Genomic DNA, 27,713 nt, shown 5'->3' on the forward strand with positions numbered 1-27,713 from the left:
TAACAGCTGTTAAAGTTGGTATTCTTTGGCTACATTTGAATTAGAAAAATAAATGTAAGCTACACCATTACATCTCAAAACTAGTATAAAATCAGTTTCTGACAAATAACCTTTAAAACTTATTAGGGATGATACTGTCTTGCAATGACAGAAACTTGCAATGAGAGAAAATATTCTCCAAAACATTCCTGTCTTATTACATCAAGAGCCTCAATACTCACCACCTCTTTGCTCCCAAATTACATTGGGGTAAGGGAGAGAATAACCTGAAAACTAGATTGCATTGATTATGACAAAATCACAAGTTAATATACCTAGACCTGGTGAAAAGTTAAGACATAGACCCCAGGCAACACACAGACAAGGCTAATTTAGAAATACATGGAAATTAAGCTACTGAACAAAACAGGAGGATTTAATGAAAGAAAAAAACAAAACAAACAAGTTTGCGGTGTTTGTCTGTGATATCAACAACTGAATTACATAAAGCTAGTGTCGAAACACCAGAATTCACACCACACCCTCAAAAAGGCTCTTCAGAGTTTAATGTTAAACCAGAACTCTGACACAATTTTTCTGTTGTTAATCGTTTCAATATATATATAATAAGATCATTCAATCCAATGATTAGTCCATTCTAAACTGAAAATTCACTGGTAGCTGGCAGAAGCAGAAAACAGAACTCAAGTGTATGGTCTTTCTTCAATTTAACAATAAATTTGAGGTGCAGTGTTCAAATTCACTAGTTCTGAACTCCCAGAGAAAGACACAAACTCTATTCACTAAATAAATGTAAAATTCTTCAGACACAAAGTATGGTTTGATAATCTTTACTCTTTTCATTCTATTCAGATCGCTGGGGGGGGGGGGGGGGGAATCTCCATTTAAAAAAAAAAAAAAAAGGTTTTTTTCTGGTAAATTTTAATGATATTCCAATTGCTGTCCCAAATACATTTTGATAAGTGACTACACATCATAAAAAACCTGAGGAATGTAACAAACTAAACTATATCACACAAACAGTGTGCATAGTTAAACATAAACCTATCTGTCTTAGTAGAGTTTATTGCTATCAAAAAATCAGGATGTCTGACTGTTAACAACTATTGAAGAAAATCAACTTACTTTAAAGACATAAAAAGAATCAAACAAGACTGAAATCAGTTACTTAAGAATCAGCCTCCTAATCAGTAATTTAAGTCATTTGTATTTAACCTACTCTGAAAAATTACAGAAGACCATCAACTCCAAAACCAAATGGCTCAGTAAAAACTGCATTTACCAATAAGGAATGTTTCAACATTACAATGCTTGAAGGCAAAATTATATTGCAGAACAGTAGAGTATCAATGTGCAAAATAAGTGCTTGTCAGAACGTGTAACTGATCCAGTGTTACGGAGGCATTTTACCTCCATTAGCTCACACAAAGAAAGATAACGTATCAATTGGAAAGAAAACTTCCCTAGAGACACTAAATTGTACCTCTTTTTCTTTAACCATTTGGTTTGTTAGTATGTGCTGTTTCTAATACAAGGAAACAAAGCTGCAAGCCTGAGGTTTTCTCCTGCTAAGCAGGCTGTTTGGAAGCAGACAATTTTCTTACCTGCAGCTGCCATGTGTTCACTTGTTCTAATTGGCTGAAATCCCACAAAAGGTATTTGCATCGATAATATTAACCCCACAATGTAGAAAGTGCTATATGCTAGGAAAACAAGAGTGAGGAGAGGGGAGAAGAGAAAAGCAGGAAGAAAATTAATATACACATTTCAAAAAGCACTGGTTCCATAGTAGAGCCCATCCTCCCCAAAACTTTAGTAAATATTTCAGTGATCCTAATTACTTTTCCCTCCTTCGACTAGGAGAAACCTGCCTACTGCATCCAATTTTCAAGGAAGTAGCAAATACTGTTGTTCCTAATTGCACTGTTTTTTCTCCTCCTAGGGAAACAAGCCATCTTACTCAAGATGTTCTTTCTTGGAAACAGTTTTCTCTTTCCATCTTATTTTTATGGGTCACGGATGGGGTAAGAGCTCTCAGATAACAAGTGAGAAAATGAGGAGACTGTATTTCTTTCCATATGAGGAGAAATTAAAGGGACCAGACCTCCAAGAAGCAAAACATTTAAGAGTCCACTACTTATGTAGAAAAGGGAAAGAAGTACGCTTGTTCTTTTAACACAAAAGGCATACCAAGAAACTGAAAAGCAATAGAATTAAAAAATAATATTAAGCATATGTATTAATGGATCTATATCAACCATGAGGACTCACAACCCTCCAGAAAGTAGAGGCCAAGAATGTAATTAATATTAGTAACATGCATTATTATGATGTATGCCCTAAGATTGACATACTTTACTTTGACGGGGTTTTGGTCCTCAGCGTTCTAGGGTAAAGAAGAGAGGGGAGGAGAAGACAGAAATGCCAACTCTGAACAGCCATGAGTCTAAATACATTTGAAGTAACCGGCCAACTTAAAGTCCAAATAAAGCTTTGTTCCTTCAGTGGCAAGCAGCAATAATCCACCTCCCAGGTTTTTTAACACTCCTACAAGTCATAAACCACTGTCTTTCTTATGGCCTCAATCTTATGAAGAGATCCCTCAAACAATCCTTTGTTAACCTCCACGGGGATGGGTTTGGGGAGCGCATAATTTACCAGCGGTATTGTTTCCATAGCACCTGTGTGATCTCACTGGGGGGTTATGCTCCCAGGGTACTGTATGCTTTCCAAAATTCACCAAAGTGACTACGATGATACTTCCAACCACTTGCTGTCTTCTCTGGTGTATTCTTTCATGCATCTGTATTGCACTAGTTAGCTTAGCTACTGATCTATGCCCTCCTGTGTCACTGAAATACACGTTGCTATAGGAAGCTCAATTTTTACAGAAGTCACTACAACATAAATCATTCACTGTACCATGAAAGTGTTACAACACTGCCATCCTGTGGAAATGCAATGATTGGCATAAATCACTACCTTTCACATTTGTTAAGAACATTGCAAATCACCAATCTGAAGCCCAGCCCTGCAACTGTTAATACTTCCTATCCCTACTTCCCCCCCCATCCCTTACTCCCACTTCTTTCCAACAGCTATCACATACGTCTGTCTGTTATTGAAAAAAAACTGGCAATTTACACAGCAACACAATTTTTCTAGGAGCTTAGATACATCAAGGTGATGTATCATCACAAACTTTCCATGTTCCTTTACAATCTACCGTTTTCACAGTCTTTGCAAAAACAATAAATTAATTTTGATTCCTGCAAACTTTGACTAAGTCAAGAACAAAAATATTCTGCCCTACTGTGGATAAATAAACAATGTTAGTTGCTGTAAACTGCACAAACACAGGAAGAACCTACTGAAAAACTTCTCCAGAGAGTATGAGCAAATAGTTGACCACATACTTTTAACTAATGGATTACAATCACCAGACATAAACACCCAGCATCTGAATTGCAGAATACTGAAGTACTTGATATAAATATATGCATGCTCACTATTTAATTGACAAAATCCAAGACACAGAACAAGGATTAAGTTTTAAATTCTGGAAGATCCTTAAGTGTCTTGTTATTAACAATTCTGAAAAACACACAGAAATTTAAAAAATTGTACAGGAAAAAAAAATCAAAATGAAGTGCAAATTACCAAGCCTCTTAAGTGTGCAAACATAATTTAAATCTATATTGGTACCTTTCCAAATGTAAACCCATTTATTTTTTAAACATTTTATAAACCATAAGAGAATCTACAAGTACAAAAATAGAAAATATAATCAATTGTTCCTATATCTGAATAAAGAGATTATTTACCTATACAAGTGCTGCTAATACACTGGAATTGTAAGCACTTGCTCTTAATTATTAAGCTAGTCAGATCTGAATGGAAGATACTGATCACTGTCAAGCCTCTCCCCCCCTCCCCAAAAAAAAAGGGGGGGGGGGGGGGAAGAATAAAAGGAAAAAAAAAAAATACAGCTTAAGTTTTCAAATGTTGGTAGAATGATCACCATTGATGCCAAGTGGGTCAGAAGCTATCTGGCTGACCAATTCATCTGCCTGCAAGTCATAAAATATTTAAAAATTGGCAAAAAAGTTCACATTCTGGGAAATTTGTACTCATTAAATTATTCTGAATTACACTGCCAGGCATATCAGATCATGTCCCATTAACCTCTTTGGTGTATGAACACCCATATGAAATATATACCAGGAAATCATCACTATTTTTAAGAACCTGGTGCTGCCAAATATTGTTCTCTATATTTTTGTTATTATGTTAGACTAAACATTCATCTGTTACAACAGTTAGGCTCATGCTAGTTTAAAATAAAATTAAGCAACTGATCTAGAAATTAAACCCCACCAAATTCTCAGTAATAGTAAAACGGATGCAGATTATACTAGCTACTGTCAGCTGACAAAAATTTTAGCTGCACATTGGTAGTTTTTTGAGAATTATGAGACTGCTGCAGACACACTAGCAATTGCGTATCATAGACGCTCCCGAAGTATCTTTATTCTCCCTATTTCAATGAGCTTTTGTAAACTCTTTTCCCTGTCTGAACAGTTTGGACTTGAAGCACACTTGAATTTCCTCTCGGAAGTGCTTGAACATTCTTACCTGTTTCACAAAACCATCCTGTTAAACAAACCTAGAAATCACATACTAATGTGAGACATACAGACTTCTCTGCGTGTAAGGCTTCCCACGAAAGCTTAAATTAAGCCAGCGGTTGCAATGAAACAGCAGAGCAGCAATCACATTTTCATTCTGACAGCTCTGCTGAAGTACATCTCCCTCAGAGCTGAAGGGCAGTAACACCTCAAAACACTGTAGCCATTTGCAAAACAAATGTCTGCCAAAACCTTTAATTCATATGAACCTGCAGTACTATTTTCCCCAGATGAGTTCAAAGACTAGTTCACTGAAAGCTGAAAAAGCAAGAGTACTTTTTATTGTTTCTGGTTACCACATTGCTTCAGGATTTTATAATTAGTAGAATTAATTTTATCTTGCCTAACTCATAGAAATTGAAAAATGAAAATATTCAATAAAAGTTTTAAAAGCAAACCAAGATAAATTACTTTTCCCTTAAATTATGCAGTTACTGAAGAAGTTAAGTAATACTACCATTAAAAATTAAAGATGAGTTGGAGGGTTTTTTTTAAAAAAATATATTTCCATTTCTGATTTACATAACCAGAATAACAAAGAAGCATGGCACCAATATTTATAGTTTTGGTAACAAAAATACAAAACCGAACTTGATTAAAATTGAGCAATTACTGTAGTATATAAAGGTTCAAATATATATGTAAATATAGTAATCTCTCTAGCAAGCACTAAAACAAAAAGCATTAATTAAAACCACAAAGATAAAACAATATTAAAATGGGTAATGAAAATGTATTTACAAATATGAAATATCCTGTGATATTACACTTCAAATCATACCATGTTCTCAAACCACTGTAAAGATTTCACATTAGCTAGAACATTTTTGACTCCCTAATGTATAAACCACTGAATACCCAGACTGCTTACTATGTATTTCATTCACACACCCACACCATGGCCGACTGATTTAACTGGTAAAGTCTCTGTAAGAGTGGTTTACAGGGTATTTATATGTCAGGCAAATCAATTAAAAAGTAAGTCTCCTAAGATCACTATTCACAGATTTCTGAAACTGGAAGGAAGGCTGACCCATTAACCCAATAAAATCTGAAGGATTCACGTGGAGTGGACAGACTCTTACGCTACTTTTTAGTCTAGGTTACGTAAAACATACAAAGCTGCTTAAAATTCCCTATGTCTTTTCTCACATCCATCATGATCTACTATATGCTTGCATAATTTCTGCTGCATAACATTCTCAAGAGCAATTATTTAACATACTAGGAAAAGACAAAAATATGAAACATTACTACAGACACACTATATATATATAAGTATGTTAAAAGGATTCTACAAATATCAAGCCATGTAATTATTTTTTTTCAGGCCACTTGAAAGGATAAAATTAATTAGCAGCTACGTATATGAAATGTTGGAAGCAAGTGTGTTTTAACACCTTTTTTCCATGTTATAGAGAATAACTGACTATAATCAGTAATCAAATTAATAAAATGCAGCCTGATGTGCAATTACATAATTCCCACTTGATACAATACACATTGGTATAATTAATTTCAAATCTCATGATTAAACATTTGAGAATGACTGTTCAATGAACAAAACTTACCAATGTAGACCCTCCTGCTGTATCTCTGCATCAGCAACAGGACAAACACATGCAGTGGAATAAGGTTGATGATGAAAACATAACCACCCCATGCAGAGACCTATGAGAAATGGAATAGGAAAATAGATCTGAAAATATCTGCAAAATCTTAGGAAAGCCAATGCTGGCTTTATACATCCTGATGGTCTAACAAGAAAACACAAACCCCATCTAGACAAGGAGTCAGAACTACCAGTAATACCACCAGGATCTTTCTCAGTATTTATTATTTAAAAAAAAAAAACAAAACCAAACCAAAACCACCCACCCACCCACGTATCAAAGACTTTTGAAATGGGCTGGTGGATTTTCAAGGCTATCCTTCCCGTATCTCCTCCTCCTACTGAACCGGTCTGGTCACATTGGCAAACAAGAATGTGATGCTGAGGGCTCTTCCCCACGGTGAAGGCTGTAGCATGAGTCCCATGTAGGATCCAAAAATTCTCCTTTGACATACAAATTTGGCACCACACTGCACATTTTGCTGGGGACAGGAAACAGTCTCTCTCACCAGAGAGGAGGAAGGGAGTAAGATACACCTCTGGGAGCAGAACTCCTGGAGCAAAGCAGCCAATGCAGGCTGCAGCGTAAGGAAAGAAACAGAGGTAAGGGGTTGGATGCGCAGGGAAGCGGGGCTGAGCACTTGGAATAGCACACAACAATATCATGGATGCTGTGAGCCTGTAGTAACAGCAGCACTTGAGAAGCACTGGTATGATGTACTTAGAATTGAAACGCTACAATGTTATCAATCTATCACTGATTGCTGGTTTAGATAAAGATTTAATGAGCTATCATTACAATGTGTTATCTAAATTTCCAACATATTCAGAAGGACTAATGTTGACCAGACAATCTGTATTTTAACACATGTCCTCCTGTCAAATTAAAGTCTAGACTTCTTCCATACGTACCATGCCTACCCTAGATCTTCATTTTTAGAATGCAGTAGCTAATGTGGTTTTCACTTTAATTGCACTTTAGGGCTTAGATTCACATAGATATTTTTAAGCCCTAGAATCCAAAAAGAAATCCGAATGACTATGTTCTATAGAACAGATTCTAAAATAAGGACAAGGCCAAGTACCACTGTTTTTTGATACTAATGCTAGAAAACCCAGCGTTTCAAAATTTGAGGTAACCAATTCAGACAATGTAAACAAGCAGAACTGAAATGTAAATTTTCTAGACATTCATTTCAGATTATCATGATCCTCTTGCCGAATTACTAGCATGAAGTATCATGGTTTACACAGACAAGTTTATTTAATGGGAGAAAATTATATGAAGGCAGAATAGAGTGAGAACAAATGTGCAATTAAGATACTGTCATATTTAGGGAAAGGTTTGAATGAAGCAGGTATCAGACAGTTTGTATGAACCAGAGACCTGCATGTATAATTACCAAATACTAAACCAAAACTAAGCACTGAAGATTGTACTAAACTGAAGATGCACTTGCAGAAGTTGAAGTCAAATAAATGCTAAAAATACAAATGCAAGGAAAAAACCCTTCTCCTTATGCAATGCAATGAGTCTAATTATCACAGTAAGTTAGGTATATATTTTAAGAGATATGGTTATCAAGAAAGATTTCTGCCAGTCCATGCCATATCCATTCCTCTTTCAAGGAGCTGTTCCTCCAAACTGCCCATGAAAGGGCTGACTCCTACTACCTCAAAATTTATTTAATTTTAAATATTTTGATTATTATTGAAAATTACATGATTTAATTTTCAACTCACACTGAAAAACAACTAATTGCATCAGAGAAGGACAAATGAGTACTATCTAATAAACACTACAATTATACTTTCTCCTAAAAATTTACCTAAACAAAACATCTAGAAGGGCATCTTAACAAAACTCTTTCCTAAAAGGAAATGCAACATATGGAAAACCAACACCAGGGATGAAGTAGGTACACACTCTGCAAGCAATAAAATTCTATCATTTGATCAGTGAGGCTATGCTATGGACAAATCTTAACTTTTCACTACCTAACAGCACTTGAAAGGAAAATAAAAGAAAAAAACCATTGCTTTACATACAAGGACTGACTGTCACGATGATGACATTGATTCTATAGGTTCGGTCACCATGCACACTCTAGATCACATCCCCTCACCCTCATACAATCCCACAGACCAAGACACTAATCAGACTAAGATGGGAAGAACTTATTGGGTGATTTTTCAGCAGTAAAATTCTAAGTATTGTATTTGTTATCTACACATTTATGAAAAGCACTTTTAGAGGATCTTGCCAATAAATTAGCACAATATAAAAAAAGACCGTGCTATATAAATACAACAATTCGAAAACTTACTTGCCTAATTTTGTACTGCACATAAGTCTACCAAACCTACAGGGTCTCTTCACTGTAATGCTATATAAACAGCAATGCTGCGTATAAAGAAGTGGCTGTTTATTTAATGACTTGGTAAAAAGAAGGAGAAATAGGGGAGGAAATAAATGTACTCTTAACAGAAGATAGCTACCCTATTTGGCAACATATACAGGGCTGTTATTTGCTGTATTGACAGCAAAAATCTCCGAGAAAACCCAATGAACATTAAAGCTAGCAGAAATCTAGGCAACATCCAGATAATCTTTGAATTAACCTTGTACTTTAAATTAAGACATGCAAAACAGTAAATAAGTTCCTTTTTCTTGCAAGCCTAGTTACCTGACTCTAGAAAAGAATTGAGACCTCAATCTCAACCGACACCAAGCAATTAGCCTAACTGTCCCACCACTGGCTATTTTGAGGCTAATTTATTTTTCGTATAGCCACACACACACACAAGTTTATGCGTTAGGGAAAAAGACTGATTTATACAGGAAAATTCTTCAAGTCTAAGGTTTCAGAAGACAGAGTAAGGGGGAAACCAATTCCCTCCATTTTGCTACTGGTTTTATCACCTCAATTTTACCACTGTTTTCCCTCTGTTAGCCCTTAGGAACATCTCTGCAATAGCCTCCATTTTCATAGATCAAGAATGAAAAGCGACTTTATGATCCTTTAATCTGACATTGAATTAATTCAGCATTTCTGGTGGTAAGCTTTACTTTATGGCATAATTGCACAAAAAGAAATAGCTTTCAAAGTTACATTAGTGTAACTTTGTCCATAAATTTTAAATATTATTATTACATTTTAGTAATAATGCTGCACAGGCACATGAATATTCAAATTCCACCTTAATTCACCTGCACCAAAAGAAAAATTCCACTGAATCAGAGTACCTATTCACAGCATGGGAAAAATTTGTACATACAAGTTATTATACTTCAGAGTTTTTCCAAAATCATTTTCATTATGTTTATTAAATAGTTTACATTTTTAAATATTTATTATGTCTTTTTACTCATATATTTAAGTTTTAATAACAATATGAAGCAACAATTTTACATTACAACTCCAACAAAGATTAAAATCTCCTTCTGTTCTTCATCAACATATGGATTGTATAAGCCCTGCTCAAATAGTTTAGCTATTATATAGATAAAAGGCTTACCATGTAGAAGTAGGATAGACAGCAGCAGATTGTCCAAAAGACCGACCCAGTTTTCACAGACTTCACCTTTAAAAATAGTCAAGTACTTATGAATGACAAACACTGGACAGTATTCCAAAATTTCATTCCAAAACAACTGTCAAGAGAACTCTTCAGCGCATACCAAGTTATATTTGCATGCTTCTGAACTGATGTCCATAAAACAAAACCATAGGTGCAATTCATTTACACACAAAATAGCTTATACACCTATCTGTAGTTAAAGCAAAGGCAGGATGCAATACAACTCTCTGCTTCGTGATCCAGGGTAGAAAAGTAGTTGCAACACCTGTGTGCTACCTTCTCTGAGACATTAGACAACTTCATAATTCTAAGTGTAGACTATCCATGACTTACTTTGGTTGGCATCAGACCCAACTCTGCAATTACAGATAAAAGAGCTATTCTGTAATTTGAAAAACTCACTTAAGTTTAATGAGAACATCCAGATACTACTAAAGGTTTAGCAGGACCCATAAACTGGCCCCAGGGTATGATTTTGTCCAAAACTGATAGTGATGATTGTGGTGTGATAAAATAGGAATGAAAACCCAACACTAAATAAAGCTAGACAGTTCTCTAAAATCTATATCTGATTCACACATAATTCTAGAAGAGTTCACGCAAACATCACCGCACTATATGCGGTTTAGTTAAGCATGAGTTCCGTAAGAACACGTAACAGCTATTGTTTCTCAGTTGTTACAAAGTAAGAGTGTAGGTTAGTTCTATTATTGTTCTTAAACACAATACACCTTTAAAGCTGCCGTTTAATCCAAGTCCAGATTTAAAAAACCTGCATTTAAGTAACAACAGTCACTCAGTCATGGAAAACTTGAATTCCCTTCCATTACACTCCTACCAACAACATCCCAAGTTTGAAATAGTCTAAAGCTAAAAAACTTGTAAGTATGCATCTGCTTATGAAAAGCAGAACTCTTGACAAAATCATGTGAAAAGCTGTAATGACCATGTACATACATGGGAGACACTCCAAATTAAAAGTACATGCATTCAAGGAACACACAAGTACCATCCAGTGTCTATCCTGAATTAACAATATAGTTATGCTGTTTGTGGTATTTCCAAAACAGATGCAACAGAACAGAAAAACGCCAGCTTGCCTAACCTCCTTCATGCAAAACTGCATTACAGATGCAATTCTATATACGGATTAAAGAGTGACAGACAAGCTGCACTAGCAAGCAGGCTAACTAAAAGACATCAGACTTTTTTCTTTTTTTTTTTTTTAAGCATGCAAGTAATATTAATATATCTTGCTCTGAACAGCTTTGGGTATTTAAATTGGATGTGTAAGTCAAAGCCTAGACCCTTCATAGTCAAAAGCTTCTCCATAAGACAATTCAAAGCATCTTATGTTCAGAAACGACTGCTTTCCACCAGCTAAATAAGGAGGCTAAAGTATGATGCTCGCATAATACTACTACCTCCGAACTGAAAACAGAAACAGCCCTTCTGTTTGCTTTGTAGACTTATCATCATTATTATTACTACTACTACTACAGGACACACGTACTTCAGTTGAACAGTACTTTTACACAGCAAACTAAAGAGCATGATTATGGAGTGGTTCATATCATGTGACTTCTCAGTACTTGCCTGATCAAGAGCCAAGGGGAAGAGGGATGAGAGGGAGGAAAATAAGAATTCAATGGATTCTAAGAAAAATCAGTCATTTGGTTGGAGGAGGAACCAAAAAACCTTTCCAAAGCAAAAGACTTAGCAATTACTTACCCATAAATAGTATGTGAACTGCAGTGCAAAAATAGCTATGCCTTCATTGTCAAATGATCCTGCTACTGATCGGGATATGTAACCTGGAACTATGGCAATAAAACAAGCAGCTAAAAGCCCTGCTCCTTGGTTCCACAGTTCTCTGGTGAGCAGGAAAGTAGAAATAGCTGTAAGGCCGCTAAAAACTGGTGCTAGGAACACACATACGTCTCTTATATGGACTGTCACATTAAGCATATTTAAAATCCAATGTATAAGGCCTGCTGTCACCATCAGTCCTGGGTATACCTAAAAGAAGACAAAAAAAAAAAAAAAAAATCAACACACCAAACCATTAGGTTATTGCAGAAAATTACCACGGTAGGTTTATTTGCATGTAATTTGCAATGAAACAGTCATTTCTTAAGCTGATGTAAGGAGTGAGCAAGTAAAGCTAATGAAATTATTTTAATACTACTTTAAGCATGTTTTGACAACACCGCTCAATACCAGAGGTTCCTTAAATTCTATCCAAATGCTAACAATTATATAGAATACATTTTGTAAATGAATAAGCAGTATATAGATAATACACTATCTTGCCTGACATTTATCATACAATGAGAAGCAGAAGCTAAAGTCTGCATGAAAATTTCAAGCCAGTTACCAGCTTTAAGAATAAAAAAAAAAACCCCAAAACCAAAACCCTTAAGACAACAAGAAGAAACCCAACATCATTTCCCAGCCCTATCCATTTTCCTCCAAAATATATCATGCCACTCTTCACTTCTTGTTACCCACTGAGAAAGAAAATGTGCATCAACAAGATGTTTTATTTTTAAGCTGAAAAGCTGACAGTCAGTCAGCTGAGTGTTATATATTTTCAAGATACCTGTAGGCATCTTTGGATATGAAGGATCAAAATGAAGTCCTATACAACTGAATTAAGATGTCCTCCAGGAAAGGTAACATAGACTTACACTGATCTATTGAACCCATTATAGAATACTGGAGAACTTAATAATATTCTTAATAGGAATTCTACCCTCCCACATTTGTCAACATTAGAAAAATCAATATGTACTAGAAAAGTTAATATGCACTTCACCTGCCTTAGTTTCTTTCAAAAGCTAAGAAAGGTGTTGTACTAAATTAAATTAACAGATGACAGAATCCTCCCCTGCATATATCCTTGAGAGCTGGTTTTCAAGATGAACTATTAAAGCATACCATAGCATGTGACTTGCAAAATGACATATGCAATCAACATTTTGATTCTATCTCCTAAGGGGTTTTACTTCATATAAAACCAGGTCTGAAAATAATACATATATATGATACAAAAAAAGTCTCAGGTATCTCTAAGATATTAAAAAAATTGTATTGTAATTGTTACAAAAAACATCATTAATTTAAATGGTATGTAATCTTTAATGCACTTTCACACATTAAGTACACTCATGGCTGCGTTACTTGTTACTAAAGCTATTCTACTAGTGAATGTTATTTGTGTTCTGATTTAATAGTGTTGTTTCATACCTTTCCCGTCTTGTAATGTGCATCAATACCACTTTTACCTACTCCTGATGCTTCATACAGCTACCCCACTGATTTAATTCCATAAGGTCTTTTCCAGTGAAATCCCAATATTTTCCTTACACACATGATGTCCACTCAACATATACCACTGGATTAAAACTTTTACCTTTAGAAATTTAAGTAACTGGGTTGTTTTTTTTAAAAAAATCATTTCACATACCAGAATTACAGGAGTCATAACACCCTTATTTATTACTATTAGAATATTATTTATTATTTATTTATTTATTACCATTACATGTAAGTAAAACTCAGTTCTGTATTTCTTGTTCAGAGTATGCTGTTGGATAAAGACTAAAACATGCTGACTTAGTTCCTGCAGCTAAAAATTTTAAAATTTTCTCATTCCCTCTGCAGCAATTTGACAATTAAAAGTATGTTTTATTAAGATTCTTCTTTTATCAATGTCAAATTTGTATTGAAAGTTCAAAAAAAAAAACCTTACTGCAAAGTCATCTTTAAGTTATTATTACAATACTTACAGTTCCACCTACTATTCTTCCCAGTGGATACCATGCTCTTTCATCAAACCAATTTAAAAATTCATAAAACCCATGGGATGCAAGATGATGTGTTGATCTATAGTTAAACCTAGAAAGAAATAAAGGAAAAGAAGGGGAAGGGGGGTGGGGACATAAAAATTAAGCAACTTAAGTTTTAGGCATAACTTAAGTCATCTGTTTTCTAAGACCTAGAAAGTAATTAAACTTCAGCATCTCATTTTGTATGTACAATGGTCCACCCTAAATCTATAGTTTTAAAGTAAATTACTAAGCTCTCAGTTACTAACCACTATATTTTCTTCATTTATACAGCCAGTGCATACACACAGATGAAATGTTACAGTTTCAGGGTTGGGTTTTTCTTTTGTTCGTAAACATTAAAAAGTTTCCTATCACTCTGATGAACATTTCCTGTTATTTCCTGCATTCCTTTTTCAAGTCAGTTTTCAAATATAGTTTATCAACCAATTATTCACCATATCTTGAATATCACTTACGCAGAATTAAGATCACAGAAGAATCAATGCAAGACTCCCATTCTGAGAGGATAACTACACAATACATCTGCTGCTGCTCCATTTCATGTAACATTGAGCGGTGATGTAATGTAATAACATGCAATAAAGGGAATCAGCGTAATTGTTCACACTATCAAACCAATGGCCTTGACTTATTCCCTTCTTTGAATCAATAGGAATCTACACAACATAGAATCTATGTAGATGCAGTTTCACCTTCAAAGTTTGTACACTCTCTGCTGCAGAAAATTCCTTGTAGAACAAAAGCCCTGCCATGCATACCTTCAGTTCAGTCTGGAATTGCCATCAAGGCATTAATCTTACACTTTCTTGGCACATATTTTTTCCAACTTCTCAAACTTCAGATAGAAAAACCTTTCAACTATTACAAAGTCCATTAATTCTTCAAACTGGGTATCAGACTGCTGCGAGAAAAACTGCGGCACGTTACCTCAAACTGCAACTTTTTCATGATCATTCAGAAGAAACTAACAAGGCTACAGGTACTGATGCTGTAAAGTTCTGTAAAGAAAGTTTAGGCTTAGAAAAGCCAGGTTGAACACCACTTCTGAAACAAGCAACATCCACAAACTCCAACCTTCCTAATAGATACTCTAATTGGAATTTAGATAACCACATGAAATTCATCAGTTAAAGATTATATTCATTAGTTAAGTAGAAGTTCAGATGACTAAATGAATACCATAAATACAACAGGTTAGATGAGCAAATCGCCACGAAAGACTTCCAAAGACAGTTAGTATTCAACACTGGAAAAGCTTATGTGTATTTTTCATTTTGTCTGTTTTATGAAAGCATCCACTTGTATCAGTAACATGCCCCACTTCTAATACAAATCTTAAAACTACATCAAATTCTTTCATATACCTAGGATTCCCAAAATATCATGGGTCCACTTTGAACTAATTCATTTCAACAGAACGAAGCTAATGTCATTCAAGACTGCAAGACCCATCAGGTTCCTACTTGTTTAATCAGTACAACTCTAATATCTGCAGTACAACCACACAGAGGTCATGAGCAGGTTTTTTTCATCTACACAGTGAAAGAATAAACCAATTTAAATTCAAGTCCAGATGTCAGAAAATTTGCATGCTTCCACTGACTGAATTATCACAGCATCAGTCAAGTAACATTAAAAATAAGTAAATAAAAAAATTGAGAGCAGTATTTCCAGGAACAGTCTCTTACATGTTAAATAAGCAGTTATATAGGCTACATTAACTGATAAAAGTGCGGACTTTCAAAAGCAGTTAGTCATGTTTATGTAAGAAAATTCACACAAACATCAGTCATTCTGACCTAGAAATCCTTATATCAAACAGCAATGTGACATTTGTTTCTAATAAGCTTGCAACTATTCCCATTTGACTAGATTTCTAAATATTAATTAATTCTCCAGTTCTGAACTGTCAACTGTAATGTGATTTATGAAATGCTGTACCTGTAAAATTAGACTCTTATCTTAGTATAGCAAGGTCTATTGTTAATTTGTTTAGTGCCAAGTGTCTGCAGTATGGTACGAGACAAAGCAGGAGTTCCATGTTGCACAGGACACATACAATCCAGCCAGCTATGGACCAAACTTAAAACACACTGAAAACTCACTCGATGTTGTTATCCTAGAACTTTAAAAAGGAAACAAGAAAGATATTTACCAACATGGATTACTTTCAGGTGTTTAAATCATGACTCAAACTCACAGAGGCTACAAAAGTACGACTAATATTTACTTTCAGAGCATTAAAAGATTAGTTAAACAAATGAAATAAGCAAGAACACATATTGACATTCTCCTCGTGTTTCAAACTAGTAAAGCTTCATAACTGACTTCAGAAGGATGCAAACAACTGTGTTGTGCTTCGGCAGCATCCCATTAAGCCTTTAACAAGAATGAATTACCACCCCAAACTGAAATGCAACATAACAGCATTCTGCTTCTACCACTTAAGAGGTATGATTTTAATCTTCCCTCCCAATATACTTTCAGATAGATACAAAAGTAGGAAACCCTTCTTTCAAACAGTGATTGATTCTTTTGCCACAAATGAAAGCATGCAGAGACAGCTGGACATGTATTTACAGCAGAAATAATTAGCAATATTATAGGTACATGAATTTTTCACTGTGAGAAGACCTATAGGTGAGAACGAGAAATAACCTTCTGAACACAGAAACGTGATAAAAAAATTTAGGTGCTTAACTACAGCACCTACTTTGACTTTAAAAAAAAAAAAAAAAAAAAAAAGTGCTCACTTCACCTCCCACTAGGTAACCTGCAAACAAAAATAAATTAAAATGCAAATATAAACATATGCATACATAAGGAGAAGTTTGATGGGTAATGCTGCATATCAAAGCCAGCGTCAGGCACTGACAAAGTGGCAGCAATGGGCAGTGCACCAGACAACACAGTATGGTCTAGCAATCATATGATGTCAGTATTATGCTCTTATGCCCCTTACCCACTTCATAGCACTTTACTCCTTTAGGGAAAAGCCTGAGTCTTCTAAATTGTTTCCCTTTTGGCTAGAATGGACATAGTGCTAATGAACGGTGAGTATTGTAAACCACAGTCACACAACCTTCTTATGGTCTTGGTACTTTGCAAACCGTGTCTGAAACCCATCACAGTGGGTATTGTCTTTCTACAGTAGTACTGTCACAGTATCTAGAACTATCAATAAGTATAATATCAATAGGGGTATAAAACAGCCCTGGGAAATATGAGAAAAACTGCCACCTTTGCCGGCATCCTGGAGATTTAGGGATTGCAGCTGAGGGAGGCATCAGACCAGAACACAGATGGTGCTGAGAAGCAGTTGCATTTCAGGCTTGGGTATCACTGTCTTCCCCAGTTCTTCACTCTCCAGCAGCAGCAAGAACAGGTAACATTTAGGATTTTTATCCCACCCTCTTTCTTACTGGCTAGATATTAGCCAAGGAGACACAGGAACTGGAGTACGCTGTTGGTTAGTGACTAAATAGGATGCAGAACTATGTGACAGGACCAGACTGAAGGAAAGGCCCTCTTCTCCCACCCTCAACCCTCACACTGATCTGATCTTGAGGTATGGGAACTATTCACCCTTCTCCCAATATTGTTGCTCATCCTCCCTCACTGCTTTGAAGCAAGTCAATTTGAGACAGACCTGAGAAGAATAAAGCACAAAATCACATGAAACACATGCCTAATTAAGAACTTAGCTTGAAAGACTGAGATGAATATTCAGGTTTGCAGTCAATGTTGTGAGGAAGATAACATGCTTGATACATTCAGTAGAGATGAGCTCTTAAGGACCTGACTGTCTAACACCAGTAAGCGTTGACTTTTCTTATTTTAGCTGACATTCTACAAAGAAAACTGATGCTCTGCTGTTCTCCTTGCCTCTTTCTGTCAGGTTTGTAGTTTGAACTGTCTCCACCTCTGAACTAAACTTTGAAGGAACCATGAAACAATCCTAAGTCTTTGCATGTTTCAGAATTCAAATTCACAACCACCAAAAACTAGGCTGGTATTGTAGTTTGAACCTTTTGGGGGATGCTCTACTGATCACGGAAGTGCTCTATGCATGGTACCATTAATTTTGTGGCACTATTGGAGATACTTTCAATTTCAGCACAGAAAACAGCACAAGCAGCAATAGCAAAATAACTGAGCAGAGGCATAATTTTTTTTAGTAGCAACATTACTTTGGAAAGCTTAACTAGACAACTTGAAAAATAAAGCCTGAAATGTTTTCAGTTATATTTTACGTACTGTTAATACATAATCTTAACTACACTCATGCTTGGGTTTGATTTTTATGCCACCCTATGAACGGCTTTTCTGATGACACAAGGTAATGCTGTCAGATGACTAGCTCATGCTAGTCACACCAATAACTTGCTCTATCCAGGAGCTATAGAAGCCTCCAGCACTTCACAGCAACAATTGTTGCTACACTTGTAAGGAGACATCTCTGGCTTTGACATTAGTAAGTTTACTAAATTTGGTATTTCCTTGACAAAAGTACTATTCAAGATGAACATTCAAATAAAGTTCAGCCTATGAAGAAAGTAGGAACATACAAGAAAAGAGCACATGTACAGTAATGCAGTTACTCCATCCACATCTTAAGATTTACGGCAAATTACACTGACGGCAACAGAATTAATTTGACCCTCCCATTATAACAGAGTGCAAGATTGGTGTTGCTTCTTGCGGGAATGCTGACTGTCTAAACCCTATCAATTTCATGCTACTACTGCCCCATCATCTAGACTTTTTATCTGGCATTTTACAGCCATCTGAGACTATGTCATCTCCTTACTAGCATAATCTGTTGAAAGATTTCTAAGCCTGCAATTATAAAGTCTTCTGTGCTCTAAAATCTTCAGCTGCAGATGCACAAAATTTTCACATCTGCAAACTCGGAAAAATGACATGATACAAACCAACTATGAACATTTCAAGCTACCCGAGCAATTCTAGGAGTCAGTTTTTAATGCAAATGTAGATTACAGAATCAATTCTGCTATAGAGCATCTAATTAGAGATGGCAAGTCTAGATTCTTGAACAAGATAGTTGCAGATTGACTCCATATCCGACATATTCTTTGCCTCCAAAGGAATAATTTATTCAGTGCAACACTACTATGGAAAATCTAATGAGAAAGTTCAGTAACTTCCACTCAAATGAAGAAACATATATATATATACAGTATTCCATATTAAATTTTAAAAACACCTGCTTGTCAACATTTTATACTCAATCACAATATCCTGGAAGCCTTATTCTGCAGTCTGTATCCACGAATAAGCAATTACCACTATGAGTTTTGCATATGGTTTTTAAAATGGAAGTACACTACCCCATCAATCACATAATGAATTCAATGCACTATGACAGTATTTCTCATCATGAAAATGCTTGGTTGTGTTGAGTTTATAACCTTGGGAAGCATGTACGGACATTTAAGTCAGTTTCAAGTACCCAAGGTAAGAATTTTGTACCAGCAATACCTGTAGGCAAAAGCACTTACAACAGGTAAAGAGCCTTTCCTACTGGCCACAACTCAAACCCAAGGTGTTACAGACTCACAGTAAGAATGGAGAAAATACACACCGAGGTCTACATGTGTAAGAACCAGTGAAACAGAGGGCGGTCCTGTGTTTACCTGAGCCAAAACTGACATAGCTCTGCAAACTGAAGAGCAACCAGGCAATTTTATCACAGAACAATCTCACATTCCTTTCTTTTTAACTTAGGCTGATGTCAGCAGAATGGTTTTATTAGATATTAAATCTAACACAAAGATACACTGCATGAATTGTCCCCAGTTAGAACATTTATATATAATCAAGTACTTATGCGTCCACAAATCTTTTTTCTGGTATTCTCTAGATGCGTACCTACCACAGTTTTATGTGGAAGATGTTATCACTTTGCACACTCAGCTGGAGCTTCTGCACCTCACTAGACAACACACACCCAAGAGTCAAGAACATATTAACTCTTTCTTTCACAAGGGACATGGAACATGCTTGCACAGATCTTTTAAAGCTGACTGAAAGACAATTACTATGTCAAGTCTGCCAGAAAGAAAAAATAACAAGCTTTCGCTGGTGTAGAGTTTAATATTGTCCTAATGCTGACAATTTTAAGGCATCAAATATAGAACTTTTGTTTAGACTTTATGAATTTATCTCAAAATATATGGATATGTAATTACTTTTTGTATTGTGAGACAAACCTCAACTACTATTAAGTATTTGGTGAAAGGTCCCAAGAGCACACTACGTTTACAGAGGTCCAACTGATCTTTAGGGGTTTTCTTGCAAGTAAGGCCGTTTGAAAAGAGACATACACATCCTGGAAGTTGACTGTCAACCAGAAGTCTAGTGTTTGATACGAAAACTGGCAGCAGGACTACCATTCTGAGTTTCCTCGGGTTCAAAATTGGTCACGGTCCTGCTTTTGATTTCAGACTTCCTAACTCTGAACAAACCCACTCACACAGAAAAATGGGGCGAAGCGTCCTTTGTTATACAAAGGATAGTTAGTATGCTGATGCAGTAAAATGTCAGGGAGTTCTGTGGTGATGTGGCCACCTAACTTCAGAAGATGGAAATTCTGAGTCAAAGGAGGATGAAGTTTCTGTTCCTGGAATCCAGCCAAGCAATGAAACTGTTTGTAATACCATTAGAATAGTTCCCGATGGGGAAGAACAGCCCAGGCAGAAAAAAAAAGCTGCATAGCACAACCAGAAAGGAACCTATTTTTTCAGGTCTAACATTCAACTAATGTTCAGTGGAAAGCCTGAAAAATACCAGAATAGTTATAGAATAACCATTAAGAATATCAGAATGTCCCCAATGTGTTTAAGGAGGATTACAGCATTCCTACTGCCACTACTTGGCATGGTATTTTCACTGTCTGCAGTAAGATGTCACGCTTAGCAAGTGCTAAAATCAGGAACTGCACGCTGCCAGTGGCTTAATGATATGAAATTCTAAAGGGAGCATACAGTTGCTCTGACTTCTTCAGAGAGCCCAGGGCATCTTCAACATTTTTGCTCAAGAGCTGCAAGCTTTTTAAAGAATTCCATGACCACAGCTTATACTTTTCATACAATACACCACATCTGAAGCCATGATATGCTTCCCATCATCACTGCAGTGGGCATGTATCTGCCTACAGTTTCAGAAACTTTGTCTAATGCCTATTAGGCTTTTTCATCACTTTTTTCTGTCTTGCTTTTGAACTATTCCATGCCTCAAGGCAAATTATTAAGAAAAGTGCCTGTTTTATCAATACTAAAAGACATACTTTGCCAGTGAAGTCTGCCATTCATAACATTTAACAGTATTTTACACCTAAGAAGAAAGCGATGATTTATTTTTTTTCCTTTGGACAGACAAAATTCCCAAGAGGTTTCATTGATAAGATACAAAAAGAATAATTTGAAATTCCTACAGGGAAAAATTGAATGCCGACTTTCCTCTCTACTGGACATGCACTTCACTGCAGATACTACACTATAACTGGCGTCAATACTGACGGCAATACTGGTTCCATATATTTTGACAGCATCAGCTTCTTGAGAGGCATCACTTCTCTGCTCAATACAATATTAACTACCACAAACTCAAAAGGCCCTAAAAGCATTAGGTCTGTTTCTTTCTGAGTGCTATTGGGCTACTTTGTGGAGCATTAGCCTCCAATCTTGCAACTCTGAGGGCTTTGCAACAAATTAATGTTCAAAAAGAATGTTTCTTCCAGATGAAACAGATTCATACTGTACTTGTTTTTAACATGATGGAGGCAGCTTAACTTCAGGACCTTCTAAGTTAAAGGCTGGTACATGAGAACCTGGTTGGCAAAAAGCAACTCAAAGGCTATTAGCTGAATAATATATTTTAAGAAGAAAAATACTCTTTGTGTAAAAAAAATGTGATACTAGAAATCAATGGGCTGAACGTGACTGCTTCACAAGAAGTGACTGGGAATAGAGGATGGCTAGCTCCCAAGCCACTTTTTTCCTGGTTATCTACTACAGAACAAAGTAACCTGTAACACCCAGACAATTATTCTGGACTCTTATTAAACTGATCTCAAACACACTACCTGCTATTCTGTAACAAGATCTAATACATATCCAGAAAAGCATACTAATTTTTGTAATAGTCTGAAATACAGAGTAAAGGAAATTTCTTATTCATTGTGGATACTTTTATTCTATTTTAACTATTTGGGAGTACGTGGCACAGTCATAATCTCTGCTGCATAATAAAATCATATATATGCTACAATGCAATGACAACTGTGGAAGTACTAACTACACCAAAATGCAGTTGAACCAACTTCACAATTACTTCTCATTAAGTGAAATTAAGGAATCAGTCTGGACATAAGATTTCTACCCTGTAAAATGGAAGACATAGTAAGAAGTAAACAGGGCCATTAGAAAGGCTCTAGATACCCACCATCCCATGTAATATTTAAGCAAGGACAATCTTATTTCTGGCAGGACATTTAAACAGTTACAACAACACAGAATAGCTTTAGCAGAAACTATTGCATCTACCCCTCAATAACCTATAACCTGCTGTTTGAACTCCCATGTAATATGAGAAAGAGTAGGTCCAGCCAGAACTGGACATTAGGTATCAAACCACTGTATATATTATGTCAACATAGTTTTTTGTTAGCACACAGAAATTAAAAGAATCAGCAGCTTTGTGGTTGCATGTCAGCGGTCTAAGTCAGTTTAGCGAGTTAAAATAAGGTAGTTTCATCCAGTATTCCTGTTCCTTAAATATTTGCTCTTTAGTATACCTCTCAATGCACCTCCTGTTCTTCCTCTTGCAACTAGCTCTTAGTTACCTGAATTCTATGACTACACTTTTTTCCAATTGTCCTTTCTGTATGTAAATTATGTTTAGTCGGAGAAGCTGGGCACCTGTTTGACTCCATCTGTTGCAATGTTGACTTCCTGACTTTTTACTACAACGATTGCTGAAAACATAAAAATTAATGTTTCAGAGTGGATTATACAAAGAAAGCATCATTAGAGCAGAACCAGCCAGTCTATCTAACTTGAATAATTTCTGTCCAGTGATGGAGGCTGGGATAAAGACCTAATTTTAGCTAACAAATACATCTGCTGAAATTCTGCTTAACCCTCCAGTAACCTAGCATAAATAGACATAAATATTGCATTCACCAGGCATGTAGCAGGGATCAGGCAATTTTCTGCTGTGAGTATGTATGTATGTAGATATACATATAAAGCTACATGCAGAACAAACCAAACTGTATGCCCAGGGTTTGCAGAAACCTAGAGATGGATCTAATTAAGTCCTAATCCAATAAAGCAGAAAAGAAAAAGGCATGAATATAGTCCAAAGTACAAAAGCATAAGGCAGGGGGGGATTCAAAACTCCAGGCTGCCTTGTACTAAATTGCACACCCACCCAAATTTAACTGTGGCAGTTATCCTTCAACTGACCTTTGCTAGTTAAAAGGAATGCAGAAGCACTCCTAATTCGCTTCTGTACCCAAATCAAACAAGTTAGCTTAAATCACAGCTAAAAAGCAAACCAATCTAAGGATGGCCTGAACTATTTCACCTGATTTATTTCACATGATCTATTACTACAGTCCAACAGAAGGGATGGTGGCTGCCAGCTGAGGGCAGAAACACTTCCAGCTGTTTGCAAAGTGACTGCATATTCTTACACTAGAGGAAATTCGTGCGGCAATAGGATGTCCCCAATAAAATAAAGACCAGGAAAGTAGATGACAGGAGGAAGTAGTCTTCATCCTTCCCTTCAATACACAGATTGGAGTTTATCTTTCTAACCATATTTTGCATTCTTGACCCACTTTCAGTGTCTGATTTATTCTGAAATAAGTATGGCAAGCAGAATTTAAAATCAGTTATCTACTACATTTTATTTATATTTTTCATGTTTCAAGTATGTCTAAATAAATAAAGAATTAAAAAGGCAAGTTTTCACTGAATTAATGCAACCTGCTCAGAATTGTACTTAAAGGTTACCAACATTTCTTTAAAAGACTACACACAAGAAACACAGAAGTTTAATAATAAAACATTATTTGTTTTTTATTATGTATCCTCACAGAAACACTACAGATTAAGTGCACTGCAGCGACTATAATGCTCAGTGTTTAAGACAGTATTCTTAATTAATATTAAACTCCTGCCTTGTACAATTAAAGTTGCATGTTTGTTTTCTCATTACATGATGGAATTTGTAGCATTGCTTAGTCTTAGTATGCTGTACCTATCAAACTATTTCACTGTGCTCCTCTGTCACACTTTAGTAAAATCCAATTCATGTTCAGAAGTGACCTTAAAGGGATTTTAAAAAAAATACAATACAATACAAATGTGGAGGAGGGGGAACACTATTAGGATGAGCGAGGCTTAATATTACACACATATGCTTATAAGCTGTGATGCTTTCTGTCACAAACGCTATTATAGAAATATTAATAGACTACACCCACCATTGTCTCTTCTATCCTATGTCCAGGAGCATGTCCTTTCCAAAACACACCACCTCCTTGACCAGCTGGCTACATTACTACACAGTTTGACAGTTATAACCCTTCTGTCTTACACTAATGAACAGTAAAAGGGATGAGTTTAATTCCTAATGCCACGTCATCAAATAACAAGTACTGACTTGAGGTACCATGCCTTACTCTTCTCCTCCACTGCCACATGAAATGGGGTAAGGTAAAATGAATGTCTGGTTGTTGATGAAAAGGAACGGGTAAAGAAAGATAGTAAAGCAGTAGGATCAGTGGCAGTTCAGGCAGCGCTGAAAAGAGGTATATTGCCAGGGATACATGAGAGCTGTTGGGAAGGACCTAGCAGAAGTTCTCAAGGGATAGTTCTTAGGTCATACAATCCTAAATCTTCTCTCCCCCTTGCCCTCCAGACATGAATTAAATTGGGCTGTTCCAGGACCTTTCACACTCCGATCCCCACTGGACTGTATGACCTCTCAACTCCCTCTTCACAAATGCAGATTTAAATTAGAAAACTAGAGTTAACCTTCCTGATTCAAAACCAGGATTCAGCTCTAGATCGCCAACATCCCATATAACCATTTAAGCAATGACAATCTTACTCCTGGCAGAACTTTTAAACAGTTACAGCACAGCAGAGGAGCTTTAACAGAAACTATTGATACATTCACCCCTCAATAACCCCATGACCTGTTGGTCAGGGAACTCCTGGATATCTGAGATGGGATCAGGGTACAAGATGTGCCAATACAGTAGCTCAGCACCACTGGAAGAGGGGAGTTTCTCGCTCCCTGCATCCAGCTGCAGATCCTGACACCTACACTTACAAGATTTCTGCACATTGCCTTTAACTTGTTAACACAGCAGAGAACTATCTGAGGAAGTATACAAGAGATGATGGAAAATTCAGGAAAACTGCTCCACTTGATTAGATGCAAATAAGGCCAATTTATACCAGTGAAGACAAGCTTAGAGCACCTTGTCATATTGTAGATATTCAGAGTCAGGCTCTACTCAAAGCACTGTGAACAGCTGTCTTATCAGCCACAGTCATTTCCTGGACATTCTCGAAGGAACCTTTGGAATCATCTACCATGTGTTTTCCAACATGGAAATAATATCCACAGGTACTCTACCACAGCATATTGGATTCTGAGATAGAAGACAACACTGCTTAACTTCCCAGGTAAAAGCACCATTCAACTGATACTTAAAAGCTGTTCTGTGGGTTTTTCCTCTTGAAGACAGCCCTGAAAGAAGACAGCAGATTGTGATAGTATATTTCATACAGTACAAAGCAAACCCATGATGCACATAGGTAAGAATGTGTTGAAACTACAGTATGATGGAAGCATAAGGAAAAAGGGATCCTGAAGTTGACTTACCAAAGCAAAAGTCAGAAAATACAATTCAGTGATGAAACTATAAGCATGACATACTGTACACAAACCATATCATCCAGTATTCTCCCAAGCAAAAACTGGTCTTTACTGTGGGAGGGTGGGGCAAGCATTGGTGAACTAGTGAAGGATTACAAAATTAAAGCACTAGAAATTCTTTGGCTCCTGAACATATTAAGCCATAGGAGAAAAATTACATTTGTCTTCAGTAGCTGACCTGAGCCATCACAAATTAGGATAATGTTGCAAATGTTTAAGGTAGCCTCTCCAGTGTCAAAATCCATTTTCTATTTGGCAAATGAAAGATTAAAACTGTTACAGAGTAAAATGAATTGTGAGACATATGCAACAGTTTTTCAAATACTACTTCAGACATCTGACATTGGATAAATCATTCTAGTCACCTCTATAAGAGAAACCAGTCAAAACACAGCAGCAATACCCAGATTCCTGGAAAACTCACACTGCATTGGCTTTCATGTTTCTTGTTCTACAGTAAAGCAAGCCAAAGAGATGCCCACTTACTTCCACTGTTAACATCAATATAATAACGCCAAAGCTCCAATCTTGTTTTGCTGACTTTCTAAATTAGAAGAATTGCAACTTTAAGGCATTTTATCTATTGCCAGAGAAAGAAATAAAGGCATTTTAAAGGCCTTTAATACCCAAACTATAAACCTGAACTGCCTTTTTCAAGATATACATTCCAAACAATATTTATGAAATTCTGAGTTACTCAACAGAACTTCCAAATGTCACTTGGGATAAGTTTAGAATAGGAAGGAAGGAAGCACATTCAACATATGCAATAGACTACAGAAATAAAAAAAGCTGGATAAACAAAGAAAAGTATTCAGGACAGGTAGGGCTGGTTTTATTATGTTTTGCTTCTGCAACAAGAAAATTAATTGCTGTATTTTCAAATCCTCTGGTTATAGCACACAAGTATTCTGTTCAACACACTGTCCTCCCAGTCAGCTGCATCCTCAAACAGGTACTTTACACCCCTAGCGTTCCTTAAAATGTCCATCTATTGCAAAGATGATGGGAATAAAAGTAAATAAAATCACACTCCTTGTTGCTGGATTTAGCTACCATTTATAATATAACAATCACAAAAAAAAAAAAACATGCAGAGACTGAAAAAAATAAAGCAAAGAACTCACAAAAGCTGCCCAGCCATGTGTTCTAGAACAGTTTAAAATTACAATTACATGCAATTTTTCCTTTCTGCAAAATCCCTTCGCTATTCGCTATTCAGCAAACAGGATAGATGGTGCCTATGAATACAGTGAGTCACTCTTTTCAAATAAATGTAAATAATACTGTGTAAAATGGTCTAGAAGATAATAGCAATCTCATTAAGAACACCACCAAAACTCAGTAATCAAGCCAAACTTGCATCCTCAGTTGTAATGTAGTTTCCCAAGGGTTTTTTGTTTGTTTGTTTGTTTGAAGTGAGGAAAGTTTTGAACAGGTATTTTGCAACTCTATCTTCATAGATTACCAGCTGAACAGAATTCCAGCATGCTCTTTACCTACCATAACCCATATAAATCAACTGCCATAGAAAATTATATGATAATCATTGTAACACCTGGAAGTAATTATCATTACAGCCCACATACCCCAGTCATTCATATTAGACAGGCTCTTTAAAAAGTAGCATATGATACTGGACTTGGGTCTCCCATAGCAGACAGACATCTTAAATACCGTTTCCCACTCCGAGAAGCGCTCATGTACAAACACTCAATTATCCTTGTTTAAAAAAGACAATTTCTTTTTCTAAAGCACAGGGATATTGTCTCACTTAATAGCAAGAACTTTTGAAGTATGAGAAGCATTTAATTCTCCATATGCCAAAGGAGCTTTTAGCCTGGGAAAGAGTAGCAGTAAGTTGGGAAATACAGAAGCTGATCTATTTTCTTTGTATCTATATCCTTAAATTCATTCCTCAGGCTGCTTCAACTTATCTGAGGTGTGGTGCAACATTAGGGTCAATTTCACAGTACCTCTCAAGCCCAGACCTAC

At 36.1% G+C, this 27,713-nt stretch overlaps 1 protein-coding gene across 1 annotated transcript in view; it reads right to left on the reverse strand.

Annotated features, from left to right (window-relative positions):
• STT3B (STT3 oligosaccharyltransferase complex catalytic subunit B) overlaps positions 1 to 27,713 on the reverse strand; it is a 52,661-nt gene that overhangs the window by 16,852 nt on the left and 8,096 nt on the right. Inside the window, exons 2-6 of the mRNA XM_080387326.1 lie at positions 13,674 to 13,782; positions 11,614 to 11,901; positions 9,820 to 9,885; positions 6,260 to 6,359; positions 1,605 to 1,703 (exon numbers count right to left, since the gene is read on the reverse strand). Coding sequence (XP_080243452.1) covers positions 1,605 to 1,703; positions 6,260 to 6,359; positions 9,820 to 9,885; positions 11,614 to 11,901; positions 13,674 to 13,782 — 662 coding nt within the window. The remainder of the gene's footprint in view (positions 1 to 1,604; positions 1,704 to 6,259; positions 6,360 to 9,819; positions 9,886 to 11,613; positions 11,902 to 13,673; positions 13,783 to 27,713) is intronic.

The sequence above is a fragment of the Falco punctatus genome (assembly GCF_963210335.1).
Source record: "Falco punctatus genome assembly, chromosome: 4".
Taxonomy (NCBI): Eukaryota; Metazoa; Chordata; class Aves; order Falconiformes; family Falconidae; genus Falco; species Falco punctatus.